The sequence below is a fragment of the Hermetia illucens genome, chromosome 1 (genome assembly GCF_905115235.1).
Source record: "Hermetia illucens chromosome 1, iHerIll2.2.curated.20191125, whole genome shotgun sequence".
NCBI classification, from domain to species: domain Eukaryota; kingdom Metazoa; phylum Arthropoda; class Insecta; order Diptera; family Stratiomyidae; genus Hermetia; species Hermetia illucens.
In genome coordinates this window covers 49,319,973-49,342,081 of record NC_051849.1, presented here as the reverse complement: position 1 = coordinate 49,342,081, position 22,109 = coordinate 49,319,973, and the positions used below count along the sequence as shown (strand labels likewise).

General features: G+C 40.8%; 1 protein-coding gene across 2 annotated transcripts; it reads right to left on the bottom strand.

Annotated features, from left to right (window-relative positions):
• Positions 1-452: 452 nt before the first annotated feature.
• On the bottom strand, positions 453-17,184 carry LOC119646160 (odorant receptor 56a-like). 2 transcript variants are annotated; one of them, XM_038046532.1, is made up of 9 exons: positions 16,949-17,184; positions 9,015-9,132; positions 8,390-8,607; positions 8,089-8,307; positions 7,827-7,951; positions 7,667-7,766; positions 1,049-1,147; positions 713-865; positions 453-665 (listed from the first exon to the last, which is right to left on the bottom strand). In XM_038046532.1, the coding sequence occupies exons 1-9, from the start codon at positions 17,123-17,125 to the stop codon at positions 612-614; spliced, it is 1,263 nt and encodes a 420-aa protein (XP_037902460.1). In that variant the 5' UTR covers positions 17,126-17,184; the 3' UTR covers positions 453-611. The 2 variants fall into 2 exon arrangements, with proteins under 2 accessions (XP_037902460.1, XP_037902461.1); XM_038046533.1 differs by lacking the exons at positions 7,667-7,766; positions 7,827-7,951.
• Between the last annotated feature and the right edge of the window lie 4,925 nt (positions 17,185-22,109).

Here is a 22,109-nt window from a genome sequence, read left to right as displayed (position 1 = left end):
CCTTTCCCATCTTTGTCTTTTTTCTCGCATCTCTCCCTATTTTAAAAGTGCCGACAACAATGATTGGAGGTTTTTGTTAACTTTCTTCCAGGTACCCTTTTCTCTACAATCAGCAATATAACGAAATTTTATTAGATTTGGTTCCATAGTTTAAACCTTAGATTAAACTAGCTGTTAAGAATACTGCCAGGTTAAGTATCTTTTAAATTAGGAATTACACTGCCGAAAACATTTGAATCCGAAAAAATACTTAAATAAATGAAATTTGTCAGGCCAATCCTCCCGCGGCGTCTCAACCATTCCGCCCAAGCCATGGATCATTACAGGTCATTCCAAAATGGGTTTGCGGCAATAATCGATCGCATTAGAGAAATGTTAAGCTGTACAAGTAGAGAAAAAATATTCTTCAATTGAATAAGGCGAAATGTAAAGCCTTTTAAATTAAAACATTCTTTTTAGGATACTGTCATTTTTATTACTTTAGCCAACAATGAAATTGCAAATAATTCTAACATTTGCTCTCAGTGTCAGCTACTAAAACTGCAAAGTCAAGACACTCTATGAAAAATTCTCTTGGAGAGAGCGTGTCGCCAACTTAATACCGCCTTCAATTATTTCACAAAATTTTGAAGAAACGTAAAATAACTATAAGAAGTTTTCAGTATCTGAAAGAAAGATATTATTTAGCGAAAAGGTGAAAAGAAGTTATTACCGTGCAAAATGAGTCTATGTTAATATGTAAGAAGGCGCTCTTCATTATTATTGGCTTCATTGAGGCCGCCATAAATACGGCAATGTCCTTTTGAAGGTAAAGTGGCTGTTCATACCAGTTGAGCGAGTATAACGCATTAGTTATTTCGTTACTCTGAAAATAAAAATGTGGAAAATCTTTCGAATTTCCAATTGCTAAGCTATTTAAATTAAAGATAATAGCGAATTTTGGTGCGATTGAATGTAGGAGCACATAATACTTATTTTCCACGATCTATAGCATAAGTAATAATCACAGTTACATTGGATTATTGGCAGCTACTGAAAGAAACCTTACCTTATCTGAAATTTCATTAGCGTGCCAATAATAAATCCATAACAGCCCAACGGTGGCCACACTCCAGGACGCATATATTATATCTCCAACACTGAAATCCTGAAGAGAGCAACAAAATATTCAAGTTGGCAGTTACTCGTATATACAGGGTGGGTAAAAATAATGCAGGATACGAACGATAATGGACTGTGGACTATTCAGTTAGCAGTATCGCACAGTTTGCGCGGAAAACGGTCCACAAACATACATGGACCTCTCCAGACGGGACTACTTTCAGTCAAAGTGACCATGCGTTGATCGAACGTCGCTACCTCAGCCTTGATGAATGTCAGAACATATAGGGGGGCCAATATAGACTTGGATCACTATCTCGATGCATGGTGCTCCGAGCTTGAATGATAACACCATCCCCTCTGACAACCAGGTAACTGTTAACACTAAAGCATCCACAACACAACCCTCCGCAACACCTATAAGAGGGAAATAGATGCCGCAATAATCGCAGTCAACAGAGATCCTGGAGATGAAGCATCAACAAATGATCTTCACAATCACCTGAACAATGTTATCATAAATACGGCCACAAATATACTTGGCCCCAGCCGCAAAAAGAGTCGTAACGGCTGGTTTGACGAATGTAAGCTTGCTATGGAACGAAAGAATGCTGCATACCGAGCGCGGAAACTTATCACGAACTCCGTCGAGAGGAAAAACGTCTTCACAGACGGAAAATGGAAGCCTTAGAGAATCAACAGGTTTCTGAGCTTGAAAAGTACAGGGAGCAACCACACCAGGCGCGGAAGTTGTACCAAAAAGTCAGTAGGATGAAGCCTTATACACCTCAATGCTCATCCTGCCGAGACAAAGAGGGAAATCTGATTTCCGACAGAATGGGCATATTAGAGCGATGGGTTGAGTACTTTGATGAGCTACTGAATAACCAGAACATCGGCGAGTTGGCGGTCCCGCCAACTGAAGACGACGGACAAATACTGCCACCACCAAGTTTAGGAGAAACAGTCCGTGCAATCCATCGGCTAAAAAATCATAAGTCGCCAGGAGCCGATGGAATTACAGCCGAATTTGGTAAATATGGAGGCGACCAATAGTAGCAAGTTGCTCATCAACCTGTGTTGAAGGTGTGGGACAGCGAATCAATGCCTGACGACTGGCAAAGAGCTGTTATCTGTCTCATACATAAAAAGGGAGATATCACACAGTGTAACAATTATTGAAGTATCGTGTTGGTGGTTACCATCTATAAGATATTCTCCGCTATCTTGCTATGCCGGATAGCCACATACTACCAGAACATCATTGGCCCATACCGAAGAGACTTCATTCCAGGCAAATCAGTAACAGACCAGATTTTCTCCCTGCGGTAGGCGATGGAAAAACGATTGGAATATAGACATCAGTTGCACCATACTTTTTATCAACTTTAAAGCCACCTATGATAGCATAGTCAGGGTAAAACTGTACACGGTCATGAGAGAATTCGGTACCCCGACGAAATTGATAAGGCTAGCTAAGCTGACCCTACCTACTGGCCTATGCTGACGATATCGACATCATGGGAAAAACGACCCGAGACGTACAAACTGCATTCATCCAGATCGGGCAGGCGGCGCGAGATCTTGGGCTGCACATCAATGAAAGCAAGACAAAATATATGGTTGTAGCGTCAGCACCAACAACCAACCAACAAACAACATCAAACCGCACTGATCAAACGGGGAGAATAAAGATAGGAGACTACAACTTTGAGACTGTTGATAATTTCTCTTATCTAGGATCGAAATTCACAACCGATAACAGCTACGACGATGAAATCCGCGCACGGTTGTTGTCAGCCAACAAAGCCTATTTTAGCTTACAAAAACTGTTTCGGTCGAAACGTCTCACCATAGGTACAAAGCTCTTACTGTACAAGACAATGATCTTGCCAGTCCTTATATATTTCTCGGAGACTTGGGTGGCCGCGTTCGAGAGAAGAATCCTCCGAAGAATTTTCGGCCCGCTGCATGAGAATGGACGATTCCTACATAACGATGAAATCTAAGAGCGATACCATGACCGTCTGATTGTGAATAAAATCCGGCCCAACAGGTTACGGTGGGTGGGTCCCGAAAAGTCTATAAGGGTAGTATCTTTGGTAGAAAAAGAAGACAAGGCAGATCTGCCTAAGATGGAGCGATGACGTAGGCCAGGACGCCAGGCACCTTTTAGGGATACCAGATGCAGATACCACGATGAGTTTTATCAGATATCAAACATCCATGAAGTCCCTAAAATAAACATACTTCGGGGCTGCAATGGCCACGTTAAACACACCTAAACGTGTATTCGAAGGGGAATAGCAGGACGAAGGCCGGTAGAAAAACCGGGAAAGTACTGGGCAGATTCTAAAGACGAAGGCAGGACATCACTGCTGATGTTTTGAAATTGCAGGACGCAAACGATGACTGGGAATGGTTGGAGAAAGAGTATCCTGAACATCGGTGACCACGACGACGAATCAGTACTTGCCAATGGCATGAACGGATTGGCCAGGAAACTCACATAATCGTAACCCCAATAAAACTCTATGGACAATATTGAAAGATTCAATGTTGAAAGAAACTACGCCAACCAATCTTCAATCAGTACGGAGTAAGTAGAACCAATTTATAAACGACCTTATTTTCAAAACATGAAATATTTTTCTAAGGTTGATAATGTGATAAATCGGTAAACTTTATAAATAAATTAAATACAATTATTTGATAGACTTTTCGAAATATATAAACAAGTCGGGAAACTGGAAGCTAGATGCTTCAGGTATGAAAGGTTTTGTGTATTTCTTTTATAAAGACATTTGAGTGTGTATTTGGCCCATTAGTACATAGCACGTAATATATGCACATATTATGTGAGAATAACCACATTCAGTCTTGAATTTGCAAAGAACCAACAACTTTGACTTTTATGACTTTGTTAGTAATAGTGCAATTTCCACCCACCTTGGTAGGATTATGCTCTATGTGATACCCTACGTTATTGCATGGGGGGGGGGGGAGCAGCCAATTACTAAAAATTATAGTAATAGATTATTGTTAACTTTATTTGAAAGGATATCGATATGGGGAGCCTAGGTACCAAATTTGGAGTGAACCACTATAACCATCTCTGAGAAAATGCGTGTGACAGACAGACAGTGCTAGTACGACTGACAGATCTAAACTGTGTCGAAGATGCGGAAATGAAAATCATTTGGCGAAGGACTGTAGTAAAAACCCTCACTGCCTTTTATGAAGGGAAACCAAAGATCGGGATTATAACCACATAACGGGTAGCATCAGGTGTCCAGCCTACAGGATAGCTTTAAGTACCCTACTTAAATAAGAGTCATCAAACTGAATCTAAATCACTCCCAAGTCGGCAAGACCTGCTAGCACAGAAAAAGTATGAAGAGGAAATCGATGTTGCTATTGTCTGCGAACCATACAAAAGCCTCTATCAGAGCGTTTAGGAAACAAACATAAGGCTGAGGTGTGGGCGTGCGGTAATCGAGTGTTACAGCAAGCAATGAAGCACCGTGAACACGACTTTGTAAGGGTTAAGATCGATAACTTCTACATTTACAGCTGTTATGCCGCCCCAAGTATGACAATATCAGAGTATTAGAACATTCTAGATAGACTGGCGAGAGACGACAAAGATCGAAACCCCAAGATTATTGGTAGCGACTTCAACGCTTGGGTAATAGAGTGGGGAAGCCAGAAAACAAACGAAAGGGAGGAATCCTACTCGGGGTTTTCTCTTGCCTAAACACCACCCTGGCTAACATCGGAAACGTAAAAACTTTTAGGCGTGGATAGCTAAGCTTCGTTGTAGATCTTACTTTCGTAAGTGATTCGCTGGTCAACCATCTACACTGGCATGTTAGCGATGAATACACGCATAGCGACCACCAGGCGATATATATTGATAAAGGACCCAGAACAATAAATCCTCACCTGAAGAAACTAGAAACAGGTTGATCATTAAGAGCACTTGATGAGGATACATTTCTGGAGGTATTACTGTGGAACGCCGAGTTTACTGGAACGGTCATATAAAAAGCATCGCAACATGTGACTCTTCCATCCCAAGACATGCACACTCTCGGAAGCGCAACTCTAACTACTGGTGGAACGTTGAAATAGCGAAGTGTCGTATGGAATACTTAAAGGCCAGAAGGCGGAGTCAACGACGAGCATGCCAGAGTATGAACAACGGTACCTCAAATATAAACAGGTAAGCAAAAGGTTGCAGTGGGCCATTACGAAAAGTAAAAGCTATTGCTTCAAGCGGTTCTGTGATGGGGCAGACTCAGATCCATGAGGAGGAGCGTACAAGTTAGGTATGTCGGCAATAAAAGACAAAAGGTCTTCTTCTATTATGTGCCCTAGATTATTGTGGAAGATGTTCCCCCAACATGCGAAAACAATCTTCATGATCAATGATATCAATAAGCGCCGAAGACACACCTCCAGTAACCACAGGCGAAATCTTGGACGCAGTGAAAAGGGTCTGGGATATAGCAGCCCCCGGCATTGATCGAATCCTCAACAAGGCGTTGAAACTGGCAATGAAAACGGGACCAAACATGATGGCACGGGTATTTACAGATAGCCTAAAAGGAAGCTCCTTCCCCGCAGAGTGGAATATACAAAAGCTTGTATTGATCCCGAAGGCAGGTAAGCCGATAGATTAACCAACATCCTATAGATCTATCTGCCTTCTGAATACAATAGACAAGGTCCTCGAGCGGGTAATTTATAACCAGCAACATCCGTTAATTGAGAGTGGCGGTTATTTATTAAATAGGCAGTTTGGCTTCCGGAAGGCTCGGCCAGCGGTTGATGCTACCAAACTGGTTTTCGAACTAGCTAGAAAAATCTACGACGAAATACTGCGCACTGTTGACTCTTGCCATCAAGAATGCATTCAATTCTGCCAGATGGACCCATATAATCGAAACGCTCATCGCACTAAAATATATATTAAATATAATCTTCAATTATTTCCGCCAGCGAAAGCTACTTTCTGATATGGACGAAGGGTCGTAATCACGGCAGGAGTTTCACAGGGGTTTGTTCTGGGCCCTCTACCATAGAACTTAATGTATAATGGCGTTTTAGTAGCTAGGCATGCCATTGTCGTCGGATTCGCTGATGATGTTGGAGTGGTTACAACATCCAATCATACCGACGAAATACAGATATATGCAAACGAGACTATACGGACCATCAAGTCTTGGCTTAAAGATCACGAGCTGGAGCTTGCCGAACACAAGACGGTGTTCGTGTTCTAAACCAAACACGGTGGCTACCTCTATAGTTTCGGTCTAGATGAATCGCCCAATTGTCCTACGTGTGAAGATACAGAACACGTCTTCTTCGCCTGCCCAAAATTAGAAAACTCAAGGAGAAAGCTTGGAACGGAGTTAAATACCCGTTTAACGATGGAAAATCTGATAAAGTACATGGTGCAATCAAACACAACATTGGACATGGTAGTTGCAATGGTGAAACGAATCCACTAGGCAGCTAAAAGCAACAGAAGCGCAGCGAAGACATAGATACTGTAATTAATCCCACACAAGCGGTAGCATCTCGTTTAACATGAATAGTTAAGAATTGAACAGTCCCGCGAAGCAATACCAGAACCATGGTCCCACGAGGAGAGTGTGGAGAAAATATGGGAGGTTTTACTTTAAGTCCGGCATGCGTGCCCTAGATTCCAGATGCGTACCCACGATGGATTTCCCCTAGCCAAAACAAAAAAAAAGGCAGGCGGACATACACACGGACCGGCAGATAGGCAGACACCGATTTTATTCCATTTTATTGAACACTACCTGCAAATTTCATTAGCATATACATAGACACACACATGCCTGTCTTCAGCAATACTAATATTCAAATAAACTAAACAAATAAACTAAAAAAGGAAAGCAAAAGTGCCTCCAAGCCACCGTTCACATAAATTCACTTTATGTTCATGACGTCATACACGTTCTAGAATGCAATAAATTTACGTGACATGCAATACTTTGACCTTCAATAACTTTGTTAATAATAGTTGGATTGCATTCAAACTTCCCAGAGTTATCTCCTGTTATGTGTTGTGTTAAGGGGGTTTTCTCGTAAATTTCCAAAATATGATAATATCCTATTATTAACTTTATTTGTGGAGATATCGGAACGGGATGTATTTTGAAGCCTAGATTTTGTAGAGATGTATCATTGTGATTTTTTTTAGAGTTGTTTCTCTTTTTGGGACACTCTCCTGTGCTTCACTTAATAGCAAAAATAAAACCAGTTTCAAAAAGTACTAATCAAGCCCACATGACTATATTCATTTAAAAACAAATTACACCCTCTTGTTGAAACTCGACTCAAAATGCCATTCGCTGCATATAAAGAGACATACAGACCACATGTTTTCACCAAATTTCATAGTAATTAATTCAACAGTTTCAGAGTGAATCGGGCGTGACAGACCGACAGACAGACATTGAGTTGATTTTAATAAGAACCTTAAAAATAATAGGTGATGCCCTATTTTTCCTCCACTATATATTATCTTTACCTTTGAAAGGATATACAATTGTAAGCACAGTAACGCGCTTGTCGTTGCAGATTCTATGAAAACAGTAATACTTGAAATGTGCTCGTAATTGCTGGCAAAACTATAAAAAAAAATGTTGTGTGAAGTATTCATATAATTGTTATATATGCATATATATTACAGTTTAATTTCGGTGAGGTCTTCCACGCAACTGCCAAGAACATACTTCAAGACCTTAGGATAGGACGGAGCATGTTTGTGGTTTTCATTAGGCTGAACTTTAGCCAATAAATTGTTTGCGTATTCCTTAAAAAAGATATCCTTGGGGTTAACTTTTATCCACTTCGGAGCTTTCCACTACACAGTTATATGGATGAGTCCAACCTCAATTATGTAAATTTTGGAATTGAAATTGGAAGGATCGTTGTTTTATGGGTACTTACTGATATGTTTTCAAGTCTATATTTTATCACATCTAAACGAAAAGAAATCAATCGCATTAAGGCTGCACTAATTGTTTGCCAAGTGAAGAAAAAGCATCCGCCGACGAGCAACATGTAGTACGGCAAAATGAACGTGAAAAAGAAGCTTTCACTCAAACTTCCTGTGCAATACAGAACGAATAAATGATTCATTCCTTTTGCTTTTGTTGAATTTCCTTCCTTAAAAAAAGGATTTATTCCGTAATATTGGTAGATACATTAACATCACAATTCTTTCCAATCACATGTTACTTTTACGTACCTGTCGCGGTATAGTCCACTCTTGAGATTGATGGATTATAAAATACACTCCTTCGATAGATAGCAGTACAACTGCCCCTGTCATTAATATCATAATAGTGTGACTCATTGTGGTAATATAGTTTATGTAGCTGTTATACAGTAGAATTTCCTTCGGTAAACTTGTTGCCAGAATCTTTTTTAAACCAGCCTTGGCATGCGTCAGCATTTGATTGTATCCTTTGAATGAAATACTTTAGATATAAATACATACTATAATCATCAATGAAAGGATATAAAAGAGTTTTAGGATCAGAGTCCATAATATTAACTAAATCCCTCCTCATGAAAAATACTAAAAACTGTATCTCTCAGTTCTTCAGCACTTGCTTCTTACAGCAAAATCTAAACTACACTATGTATGGAGCTGAAGATTCATGAAATTACATTTGAATGTTTGCACCCTTTCTCCTAGTTAGATAAGGTATATTATTTTATGCATACTCTCTCTTAAAAATATGGTGTTTAAAGAAGAAGATTAAAAAAAACCTTTTTAATTCAAGATATAATATAAACCAAAATTACGTAGGCAGACACATATGCGGACTTTGAACTTTTGATCCGAAAACCCGATCAGACAAACTTACTTTCCTGGTAGCAATAAAACGCAATGACCCTTGTAAACACGTTGCCATAAGTAATGCTGGAACCCAAAGCAGGACTTAGCCTTTCCAAATTATCTGAATGGAGCCAAATACTGCGAGCCTGTTAATGGAGAATTATTTTTAAAAAAGTGCAGTAATCAATCGGTTGATGTAAATGAACTAGAAATGGGTGAATAATTAACAAAACACTTAATATTTGCATTCGCGTTATGGCATTGAATCATGGGTTTGTATATCTAATCTACACGAGTGAAGATGATCCAGCTTGGAAAATCTCTTGGGAAAATATCCCCTGCCAAAGATGGAGCGATGGCATATGCCAGCACGCCAGTCGTTGTTATTTTTCATCTTCAGTATTTGTCCAGTTCAAAAGCGGGTCAACTAGTCGCGATCGGTTCCGCCATTTTGTCCTGTTAATGACCTCATCTAGATGCAGCTGCCAAGTGACCATTCCAGTGCATCAAGCCTTTTGGTCGCTTGCCATGGAGTTGGATTTTTCCACGATCGGTGTAACCCGATATCGATTGCGGATATCCTCATTTACGATGTGAGCAAGGCGTGTCATGCCGCTAGTCCAACGCAACATTTACGTCTCCATTATCGCAAGACGCCGTTCATTGTCTTCATTGTCGGCCAACACTCAACTCCACCAGGATGGACGATACTGCTGTAAATTTTTAACTTGAGAGTTGTGGAACGCCACTTTTTCCAGGTTTCACTAATGCCACCGTTAGCTGATAGCATTGATCCGAGATATTTGAATCGCCTAGTTCTAGACAAGTCACGTCAAATTGGTGAAGCCAATTCGAGTTGTTTATCGGGGCAGACCTACCTGGGACACCCGATGTTGCGCCCATTATAATGATAGTATAGTATGATAGTAGTGTATAAATTTGAGATCATTGAGATCAAGGTTTCTTTGATGTTAGTGTTTTAGATATCAGAGACCATCTTCGGTCGAAGGAAAACATTCGTGGCACCAAAGCTTGCAGGTAGGCAACAAACCATCCCCCATCCTATTTTACACAAACGTTGGGAAAAACACTCCTCAGAAGCTCGGACGGCATGCTTTTCAAACTATAGCCGCAAAAGCCCGTAGATCCAGAGACTTCTGGAAGGCAGTCACCTACAAGACACTAAATCCCAATTACAAACACAGGAAACGATCAGTTTCAAGTGCCAAATATAGGATAGGAAACTCTACTCTACTAGGTGGGAAGGGAAATTGAGGTATGGGAAAACTTGCTTCTGAAGAAGAAGGCGTAAAACCCAAAACGAAGATGATGATGATGAGATGAATTCAAATGCACGTGGAGCCCAGCCGTGAACAATGTTGAGAAACTTTCGTTTCCCTATCCAACATTAAAAAACGAAGCTCACATAGGCTATCTTCCACTGGTTCAAGTATTCAAAACCTAGGAAATTTTGTGCCTGAACCTAGGAAATGTAGGGCACAACGTTGGGTGCCATTTGTTATAACAATATGGCTTGTCGGTGGTCAAAAAGCCATCCTGGCGATGACGAAGAGGGGAGAGCTGTCCCAAAACAACGAAATTGACCGTGAAGGTCTCCCCTAAATATTGAAGTTCCATCGAAGTGTTCCGTCGACACGCTTCTGTGCCAGCTAGGCTCGGGAATGTGGGGGGTGAGGGTTTTCGAACACTTCCATCCTTCACGTGTCATTTAATAAAAATGCAGGATCTTGTGTTTGCGTGCACTTATCGAAGTGCGAGCTCAACCTGAAATTCAAAAACAATGAAGCAAAATCACAGCTCGACCGCGCGTGTGGAGCGATAATACTGCAGACCCTAGTGTCTCAATCGAAAAGGAGGATTCACGACGGATCGCATCCTCGATTGATTTTTCCCCTGCCTCAGATGTATTGTGAGGTGCGGCCTTTGTGGTTGCCACCCTGTCTTGACATCCTCAGGACATGATATTGGAGGATGTGCCTTTTAAACGTGAGCCTTGAGGAGCTAGGAAGGAAAAGTGGAAGAGGGAGTCCTCAAATCAGAAGTGTCTAGATATGATTCATCATAAAGTATATTTCTATAATAATTATGGGAAAATTACTCAATTAAACGAGGAAGATAATCATAATCGTAGAAAAAAAATGATAAAGTAAAAAAAGTATCATAAAGAGAAATTCTAGGAAAAGCTAAAATGAATATATAAAGAAACTGAAAAACAAGTCGGAATACGGGCAGCTGGCACTTTGAGAATAGAGGTTTTGGGTTCATTTTGTGTGAGAAACTCTCTAAGCACATTTTTCCATTCGAATATGGTCAAAAAACCCAAAATATATCTCCAATTTTTTTTACAAACTATACGTACATATTACAGACCTAGACCCTCCTCTTGCATGTATGGTGAACCCTACTTTAAACTCAACATAAAATGTCCCCACCTGCTGTATGTAAATGGACCTACAGATCACACGCTCGAACCAACTTTTGACAATCGGCTTTGCCGTTTCCGAATAAATTGGGTGTGACAGACAGACAGAAAGACAGACAGACATCGACTCGATTCTCATAAGATTTTGTTTCACACAAAACCTCAAAAGAGAAGATGATAAAAAAAATAAAGGAAAACAAAACTAAAACTCATGGATCTAGTAGGATATTAGATAATAATATAATAAACAAAATGATGAATAAAGTAAAATCAACACATTACACACATTACTTTAATTCAGGCATTCCCCCCTTTATCCTCAAGTGGTTAGAGCGCTAGGTTGTGGTAGCGGAAGGTCGCGGTTCAAATCTTACTGATGGCACAGTGATTTGTTATCATGACTGGATGTCTCATATCAGTCAACTGAGCCGACTGAGTAAAATGAGTACTTGAGTAAAATCAGGGTAGTAATCTTGGGCGAGCGCAATGCTGATCACATTGCCTCATACAGTGTACTGTAGTGTACCGTTACGGTCTTGGAAGTGCTCTATTATACTTCAAGGCCCTGATTAAATATGGATTGTTGCGCCAACGATTATTATTATTATTCCCCCCTCTAGAGCTCAAAAGGTGAAGTTCAAATGAATTATTTGAAAACTTGACTGGACCACTTTTTCACAATAGTCAAAAAAATATCTCGATTGTAGCTATTTCCTCAATAACCGCGGTTGACTAATCAGCGGAATCCAGAAGCGGAATGCGGTGCTGGCTACCTATCAGCAATATAATACAAATACTAGTCACGGCAGATGATGTTGAAATGAAGGTCCATGAAAAGAAACGCCTCTAGCACAAATTTCTCGACGAGAAAACGCCTGCTAACTGGCAAATTTATAAGAATGCCAACCGGGAAGCAAAGAAAGCGGTCGCTGTCACCCGAGCGAACCATTTCAAAAATCTTTACGATAAACTGGACACTCGGGATGGCGAGAGAGATCTGTATCGACTTGCTAAAAGCCGTGATGAACGCACACAGGATATCGAACACTTCTGTTGTGTTAATGACAAGAACGGTACTTTGCTTACTGATCGTCGAGCCGTGACGGATAGATGGCGAGAATACTTCGAGCAGATTTCAACTGAAGAATTTGCTCATCCTCCACTTTCACAATCATTGCCGACATTTGGAGCAGTTCCATCAGTCAGCGCAACTGAAGTCGAGGAGGCAATAAAACAAATGAAATCGGGGAAAGCAACAGGACCTGACGACATCGCATCTGAGCTCTGGAAAGCGAAGAGCTGGGACCCAACACTGTGGCTCAGTGAATTCTTTAACCGGGTTATTCAGGAAGGAAGAACACCATCTGACTGGCAAGAAAGTACCACTGTTCCAATATGGAAAAAGAAAGGTAGCCCAGCAGAATGTTCAAATTACCGTCCGATCCGGTTACTTTCCCATACCATGAAGATTTTTGAACGCATTCTTGACAACCGTATTCGCGAAATCGTTGAAATAACCGTGAATCAAGCCGGATTTGTCAAGAACTGCGGAACTACTGACGCAATACACGCTGCGCGGTTACTCATGGAGAAACACCGTGAGAAGCATCGCCCTCTTTACGTTGCCTTTCTGGATCTAGAGAAAGCGTTTGACCGTGTACCACACGAACTCATCTGGTATGCTTTACGACAACACTTCGTGCCAGAAGAACTCGTGCGCTAGGTTCAATTGCTCTACCACGATCCGAAAAGTAAAGTTCGAAGTATGGCGGGTGTATCAAAACCGCTTCGTGTCTCTGTTGGTGTTCATCAAGGAAGTGCCCTTTCACCACTCCTCTTTGTCCTTGTTATGGACACCGTCACACGGGATATCCAACGTCCAGCGCCCTACACACTGTTTTATGCAGATGATGTTTTCCTAGCATCTGATAGCAAAAATGATCTCGAGCAACTTGTTCAAAAATGGAATGATCGCCTCATGCAACACGGTCTCAGATTAAATTTAAACAAAACTGAATTATTGACGACCGATCCCCATGAAACAGACACAATCACTGTCAGCGGCAGTGATCTGCCCAGAACTGAGCGATTTAAATACCTCGGGTCAACGCTATCAGCCAATGGAGAACTACGTTATGAAATTGCTTCACGCGTATCAACGAACGTCTCAAATCTAAAATTTACCGCAATGTCGTCCGTCCAGTCGCTCTCTATGGTTCTGAGTATTGGCCGACCATAAAAGACAATGAACGGCGTCTTGCGATAATGGAGACGAAGATGCTACGTTGGACTAGTGGCGTCACACATTTAGATCACAACCGAAATGAGGATATCCGCGATCGTTATGGGGTTGCACCGATCGTGGAAAAGTTGCCAGAGAGGCGTCTTTGATGGTATGGTCACGCAATTCGTGCTAACGAGAATTCACTTGCCAAGATTGGTCTGAACATCGCAGTCGATGGTAAACGACCAAAAGGCAGGCGGAAGCAACGCATATTTTCTTACGTATTTCTTTTCTTTTTTTCTAATCACTTGAGCACTATTCTATAGGGCAATACGTTAGAAGTCATTAACTTTATTAGTTAAACTTTCTATTTCAAGTTGATAGCAAAATACTAGCACTTCAGTCAATTTCAAAACATTGGATTGCTGTGTTTCCAGTTCCCCAGCTATCAAGTCCACAAAGGTTGAAGAAGACTCACGAAATAATTAACTCCAGTTCGATTTCCTTTTCTATCTACCTTAAAAATTCTTATTGTTGCCGGCCATCAAGGGAAACTTTCCTCCCACCAATCAAAAGCCGTAGTTCGAAATCACTCCATATTGTGAAAAGCCTCTTTTGGGAAAACTGTTGAACCGCACAACAGAAGTTAAATCTTGCGCATAAGAAATTTTCACGTGCTTTTTCCAAGAAACGTAATGCCCCCACCCGTCTCCGTTCCGTCTGCAATTCACAATAGCACCAATTTTCGATATCAAAGCTGCCAACGTCTGCTCTCTTCAAGACACATCATCAATTCCCCCGGCCCAGCTGATCAGCTGTCCATCCATCTACCGGTCCTGGTCCCACTAAACCTGGCCTTGGACTTAAAAGTTCATGCCGGCTCAATGACAAAGACAACACCTCATGCCTCGTTCAGAAGTATGAATGTATGTTTTCACCATTCAATATTGGCTTACACTATTTGGGAAATCAAAATAAAATTTGCGATTGTTCAAATGTAAATAAATTCTTGGGGTTAGAAGAAAACGACCAATTGTTAGGCATTTTTGTAAAATAAAGAAAATTACTCAATTTGAAAGTTACATGTTAAAGTTGAAAGTTAAAATTGGAATGTAGGGGAACTGGTAAATTGAAAGGAATAAATTGGGAAAGCTAAGGGGTGTTAGGGCGGGAGAAAACGAAGGAATTAGATCGCCTCTAAACAAAGTCGCGGCCACTGCACAGTTTCCGCTACTGCTCAGTATCCGTATAATTTCCTCCAGCGCTAACCAACAAAATACCGGACAGGTTGCGCAATTTTGAGAAGTTCCTCTAATTACAGCTTGATTATCCTCCAGATTAGATTGGATTGTTCACGTTCTTAGTATGGATTTTATCCATTGCGTAAGATACGCCGCTAATCCTATTTCGGTTGAAGTCACCTTCATGGCTCTATATCCACGAATGAAGCTAAGGTATGTTGTCCGTGGTGTAATGATCGCTCAGCCGTGCTAATTACGTCGTAAGGAGTGATTTCTATAGATTTGTCTTGGACATAAACTTGGTGAGAGTTTTAGAAGGGCGACCTCTTCATCATCGTCTTTAAATGGATGTCCAGGACGCGCTATAGAGTCTTTAACATAAAGACGGTGAGGCTGATTGGACTAAAGTTCATCCTCGACTACTAACCCCGCCTGCCAGCGTTCGCTGCAAAACTCCGGGATTCTGATTCGCAGCTCCCCTCGTTGACTGCAAACTACATCCAGCAAGAAGCTCCATGGTTTTGTCAGAAAATTCCATCCAGGCGTCCTTCTACTTTTCAAGAAACGAAGGTTTCCTATGATCCTTGACCAGAATCTTACTTAGTTTTCTCAATAATTCTTGTAGAATCGTTGATGCTTTCGGTGTTTACGCAAAGCTGCAGAGTGAAGAGGATGAAGTCTACCTGAAAACGAAATGAATTATACCATCTTGCTTCGAGCTGAATGTTTTTTACAACGATAGACTCGAGAACGAAAATGAACAAATGATTTACCCAGTTTTTCATGGAACATGCGTTCTTCGTGCATAAGAGGAGCTGATAAACAGCAAACTGATAATTTGTTTCAATATAAGACTGATGTCACGGTGGGCGGGTCACTTAATCAGTATGAGTGAAGATGGTTCACTTTGAAAAATCTATAAGGCAAGGAGACGTGGTAGACACTGCCTCAAATGATGCTATGGGGTAGGTCAGGATACCGAATAACTTCAGGGGATATCGAATTAGGAGGTGGGATATCTGGAGTTCCTTACTAAGGTAAACCTAGACCGGATACCATTTGTTGCGCCGTTGATGATGATGAGGAGTTGGGTGAGCTTATATCTGCTTGGCCATACAAATACGGGAGCACCTTCCAAGCGTTGCTGTTGGTCTTGTCACTGGTCCAGCTTGCAAATACCGGAATTAATATCCGCCAGCGCCATCCGTAAGTGACTACCAGTTACAACGCTGAAAAATTTGGCAGAGCGTGTTCCTTGGTTCGGCCGTTGCAGTTTTTCTGTCTGCAGAGGTTGCTTATCATATGAGCCCTTGCAAACTCTGCTGTTGTTTCCTTCCTCCTTGACTTTGTCCTGGGATCAGTTGCGCTTGGGAGCTAGTTTTCCCTAATTTTCCCAGCGTTGTCCTTTTAGTTTCTCTTGTCGGCAGTGCTGGCTTTCTCATTCTTCGCAGTGTTATTCAGAATATCGATGGCCTTCTAATGTCGGCTCGCGACTAGGCCTTCTACTACTACGCTGGATTTCAGCAGCTAGCATTTTTGTCGATCCCCGTTTCCTTCGGGACTCCAGACGTGGCCAAACGAACAGGAGGAGTCTTTGGGCTTTGGGCATTACGTTCAGTTACTGAAAGTCATCAACGACAGGACATGTGTAATTCTATCGTAGGTACGTTGATAATAAAAATGTATTTATTGGCGGAATGTAGTAGCTTGCTATCAGACGAAATGAAGGCAATTTGATTTTCGCCGAAAAATGGAAGTTTTGTTGGTGATATAATGCCGGAAAATTCTCCTGATTATGACCAATTTTTGTCTTCGCAATCCCGACCAGAATTGCAACGATAAGAGCAAACTTGTTTGCTGTCTTTCTGCTAGGGTTATCACACCGTTTACTGAAAGGTACTAAATGGCAAAAATAACATTTCGCTGACAATATCTTTCGGCGCAGGCCACAATCAAACTTTTGAGGTTGTATTGGGGTATAATAAGGATTGGATTCGATTTCGAACTTGTTATGACCGAACATAATTTGAAAAGGAATATTAGGTCTAACTTACCTGTGCAAAAACCAGGACGAATATGGAGATTGAAACCAAAACCCCACGAAGAAAATGCAGTAATCGAAAGGAATCTGTACGTAAAAAGATATATCCCATAAGTTTTAAAGTGGTTAGTTGCCACTTGAGAAGGGGATTGTCGAACACTTCAGCATCTAAAGCAAAATTTTCCAACATTTCTCTGGGAACGAAAGGAAATTTCCTTTATTAATGGAGTCAATCACTCGCGTTGTTAGTCTAGGTATCGAATAAGATTGTCCTATTAGCAGATAACTTGGTAAAGCCTTGAAAGGACTGGATTTTGAGTCATGCGAATTAGCGAAAATAGTGATATTATATTTACAGTTGGGAATAGTCGTGTACGTACACATGTATCTATTCTTTTGCAATTAAAACTGAATTATTACAAAGGTAATCCGAAATGTAGAACTGGGCTCCGAAGGAAGAGTGTTTTATTCTTAATTTCAATTTTGAAATTATGATTTATATCAAAATTCGATCAAATTAATAAAAATACAAAGAAGCACCTCAAAATATAGGAAGGTTCTGCAAATATTTGCGTTATTTTCAGGATTCAAAAATCAAAAGTGTTTTCACACAATCTTTATAAATTATATAATGGAAACAACCGCAAGAAAGTTTTCAGAACTTTCTCCTTTCTTCAAATGTACAGAGATGTTTTAAAGTTGAAGAAAATCTTTTAACTTCGACTTGCTTAAACGACGAATGACACAGTATTTAAGATATCCTTGTATAATCACAAGAGGTTGAACTGCGTAAAATGTTCAAAATCTTAATTTACCTGTGTAGTTTCCCACAAAGGCTAGTGCGTAGCCTTAATTAATTCATCAAGTCGCAATTTAGTTCAGTATCCAGCCCTGACTGCGAAAAAGGCTGGGATACACGACGGCAGCATATTATTTGCAATGCAATTAATTGCGGGTCACAATAATTATTTCAACATCCTCCATTACATTATATGCCTTGGAAAAGTTCCAAGCAATCTCTGTAACCGCTTCGATGGTAGAGTGACTTCTTGAATGTAGCTGAAAAAGTTACCTTTAATTGAAAGTCTTATGCGATTCGGCACACCTTGAATTTTACTCTTCGGGTCGTTCTAGAGGAATTTTACTTAATGCATGAGTTTTTCCTGCACCAGGTGTTGCCGCTGAGTATACTAGATGGGTTTGTACGCACAGGGTCTAATGACTTCTTTAGATACAGAAATGCAAAGAAGAGAGGGTGATGTTTCTCACTGACTCTATTAGACACTCCATTGGAATCCTTGCTTTTTCTTTTATTGTAAAGGTCGTGCTTTCTTCCCAGTCAAATGGTGTTCCACCCTCCTCGCAAATACGATTGAACTCCCTGAACCCAAGTGTTGCAGTGCTTTACGCATATGAGGCTTTTTATTGCATTCCTTACGTACGAATATATACACGGTTCGACTTGCATGTGGGATTTGATGTACTTAAGTGAATGCATATATCAGACGATTTATTTAAATGTGATATTAGATTTTACATACGCTTTAGGGTGCACGAGATTTGTTCGGAAAAGACAGCTCCGACTTATTTTAACTTTTTTGATAAAAGAAGGATTTCCTTCAAACTTTCCAATATTGCACCCTGTATTATATTTAATGCTTTCGAAATGGGGAAGGAGGGGGAAGTGAATGTAAAGACAGTAATAAATTTCAAAAATTTTATCATTTTCCATAATTAACTTTAACAGGACTACTACAAATTTTAAGGCCTAGATCTACAACAGAATTTGTTTTTTTATTTGGGGGATTGGTTTCTGAAAATGGGTCTTGTCTCACTTCAAGATTGTTCTTTTCTCAACCCCCTATTTTCTTGCTTTATAACTGATGTTAAAGCTGGGAGTTGTTTCATAAAGTACCAATCGAGACTTTCAGAATTATTCATTCGGAAAAAAAAAACGTTTACACCTTCTCTTCGTTTCTAAGGCGACCGCACTTTTATTGTCATTCTTTGTATTCAAATAACTCAAATAAGTTCATGGATATTTGATTTTTTTATTTACTGCCTTCCACTGACACTTCTGACTTTTCACTCTCTGACTTTGAAAAAAATGTCAAAAAATGGTTTTCAGAAGCTAGTCACTCATCCAAGATATTTTCTTAATAGCTGTAGCTCTTTTTGAAAAAAAAATTGCACCCATCCTGAGGATACTGTCTCCCCCCTATACACAACGTAGAAGGATATTACTCTGTACTTGCGAGGGAATTCACAGTTATCCGGAATTCCATATCAATAAGAGTGAACGTTTCTGAAAGAATGCATGTGACAGACAGACAGACGAGAATGTAATAGTTATTCCAAATACCTATTGTGCCAAAGAAAGGAAGGATGGGAAAACCAGTATATTGCCGGAAGTGATAAATGTGAGAATTCGATCTTCCGACGAAATTGATAAGACTGAGTAAGCTGATCCTCACCAGTGTTCGAGGCCACATAAAACAGACCATTCAAAATTAATAACGGTCTACGACAAGGGGATGCCCTGTCATATGTCCTTTTCAACCTGACCTTGGAAAAAGTAATCCGCGATGCAAATGTTAATACAAGAGGCATCATCCTCCAAGTCCACCCAACCTATGCCGACAATATTGCATTATAGAAAGAACAACTGGTGATGTACAAACTTCATCCACATCGAGTGGGCGGCACGAGGTATTGGGCTGCACATTAACAAGGGCAAGACGAAGTACATGGTGGCAATATCAGCGCCAAAAACCGAAAAACCAACAACATCAAATTACACTAGTCAAACGGGAACAATAAAGATAGGAGACAACAAGTTTTAGATCGCTGAAAATCCCTCCTATCTAGGGTCGAAAATCATAAGCGACAACAGATACGACGATGATATCCGCGCACTGTTGTTGGCAGCCAACAGAGTCTATTTCAGCTTACAAAAACTATTCCGCTTGAAACGTTTCACGATAGAGTCAAAGCTTTTATTGTACAAGACAATGATCTTACCAGTCTTCATGAATTCCTCGGAGGCTTAGATTCTTATGAAAACAATTGCAAACTCTTGGCCGCGTTCGAGAGAAAAATCGTCTAAAAAACGCTTAGCCCCCTACATGAGGATGGATGATTCCGTGGCTTATATAACAGCGAAATTCATGAGCAATACTACGACCGCATGATTGTGGATAAAATCCGACTCAACAGGTTGCAGTGGGCAGGTCATCTGATTTAGGCCGGAAAGTCTATAAGGACAATATTTATGGTAGAAAAACAAGACGAGGCAGACCCTGCCTGGATGGAGCGATGGCGTAGGACGGAATGCCAGATAGCTTTTTATTCCATTGGCAGATTCCAGCGTAAATCCGGAATGCTTGGAGTTTGTTACGAAGGCACGCCTAGAGTGGATATCGGTTGTTGCGTTGATGATGATAAATGCATTTAGAGTGGCGTTGACTGTAATGAAAAAATAAGTTTATTAAAATAAACTTCAATCATTGCAGGGTCGCTCAAGATTAATTCAAGCCAACCGCCCACAAATATGAGAGGGATATTGCCACCATAAGTGAACCATATAAAACTCGTCATGGTGGCGTATGAGTCACAGACTCGACCGGTGAAATGGCGACGTGGGCTCGCTGCCGCCGCTCTATAAATGACACCAAGAACCTGTTGGCCAGTGGCTTTGTCTGGGCGAAAGTAAGAGACAGGGGATACGTTGGCTCCTGAACGCGCAGTTAAATATTGTTCTGTCCAACGACGGTAAAGTTAATGATTTTCGGAAAAGTTGGTCTGCCTTAATCGTAGAACTGACCCTTATCAGTCCTGCACTAGTGCATGGCATGCCCTGGTATGTTACTGGCTCCCAGTGATCACCAGGCAAGTGTCTTCGACGTATGAAGAGAGTCACTTGACAGGGAAACAGCATACTCAAAGCCGAGAAGGATGTGCTCCATATGCATTACCAGAGTAGAGCAGTGCCTAGGAGATGCATATTCCCCAGTAGAAAATCAAGATACTGATGGAGTAGGGAACTAGCCAGCTTTCGATCAGCCTGCGAGCCAGATAGCTTAGAGGGTAATAGCTAGGATGGATCAAGTACAAAAAGAGTTTATATAAGAAGAAGTCTGCAAAAACCTTAAGCACGCCTACAACAGAGAGAGATATAATTGTGATGAGAAACGTCATCAGCTCAGATCTTGTTGAAAATAATAAGAAAAAAGAAACAGAAAAAACAGTAATGATACATTTAAGAGATCTCTGAAAGTGGTAGAAATTCCTGCAGTAACCATAGATGAGCTCTTGGAAATCTATCGTTGAATAGGCGACAACAAAACTCCTGGTCAGAACAAAGTACCGAATAAGGCCTTTAACCGCGACATGAAATCTAAACCGAGTATGTTTTATTATCTACAGTATATAGGCGGCAGAAGTTGAAATTCATATTGCCGACCTGAAAGATCTCCTTGCCTCTCAAAGATCGAAAGCAATCTATTAAAGATTACCTGTTCTAACATTTCTCCCATAGTGTGCAGAAAATATATCAGTCTTTAGGAGGATGGCTCATCTGGAGGTATTTAGCTTACGGCGGCAGGATCAACTTGTTGACTGGCCGAAAATGCGATTTACGGAAAGTGTAGTGGTAGCGAATATTGCGTGGTGGTGATACTGGCCGTGGTTTGTGCAAACGATTCAGCCAATTCGAAAGTTTCAGGCCACGATTGGTGTTCCCACCTATCTCAACTTACAAAAACGGATGCTCTGGTTGGAAATCAATGAGGAATCTAAGAAGTAAGTTGTCACCGCAGGTATCCCATAGGGCTCCATACTGGAACCACTACTGTGGACGGGGTGGACTAAGTCGACGGTATAGCACTGATTGGGATCGGAAAGCATTTTGAGATTGGTTAATGAGCACTGGACTCACACTTTTGGAAAAAAGGTGGAAGCGGACTTCATCACCAAGTGCCGCATGAAAAATTACTTTGGTATTAGTAGCACATGTGTGAAAGGTATCGACCCTCAGTAAGGCTCTAGAAAGGATGACGCCGATCGTAGGATATATTTATATGCGGCTTGTAACCAGTATAGTGAGTTCCATTTTACTATAGCAGCTCCAGTTTGGAGAGAAGGGTTTCGTGTTTTATGTGATGGACATAAATTGA

Excerpts from the sequence above, each read along its gene's own strand:
- LOC119646160 (XM_038046532.1), bottom strand. The coding sequence starts at position 17,125 with ATGTTGGAAAATTTTGCTTTAGATGCTGAAGTGTTCGACAATCCCCTT. Across the intron at positions 9,133-16,948 it reads TCGTCCTGGTTTTTGCACAG|GCTCGCAGTATTTGGCTCCA; the intron begins GTAAGTTAGACC and ends CTCCATTAACAG. Across the intron at positions 666-712 it reads ACATAGACTCATTTTGCACG|ATACTGAAAACTTCTTATAG; the intron begins GTAATAACTTCT and ends TCTTTCTTTCAG.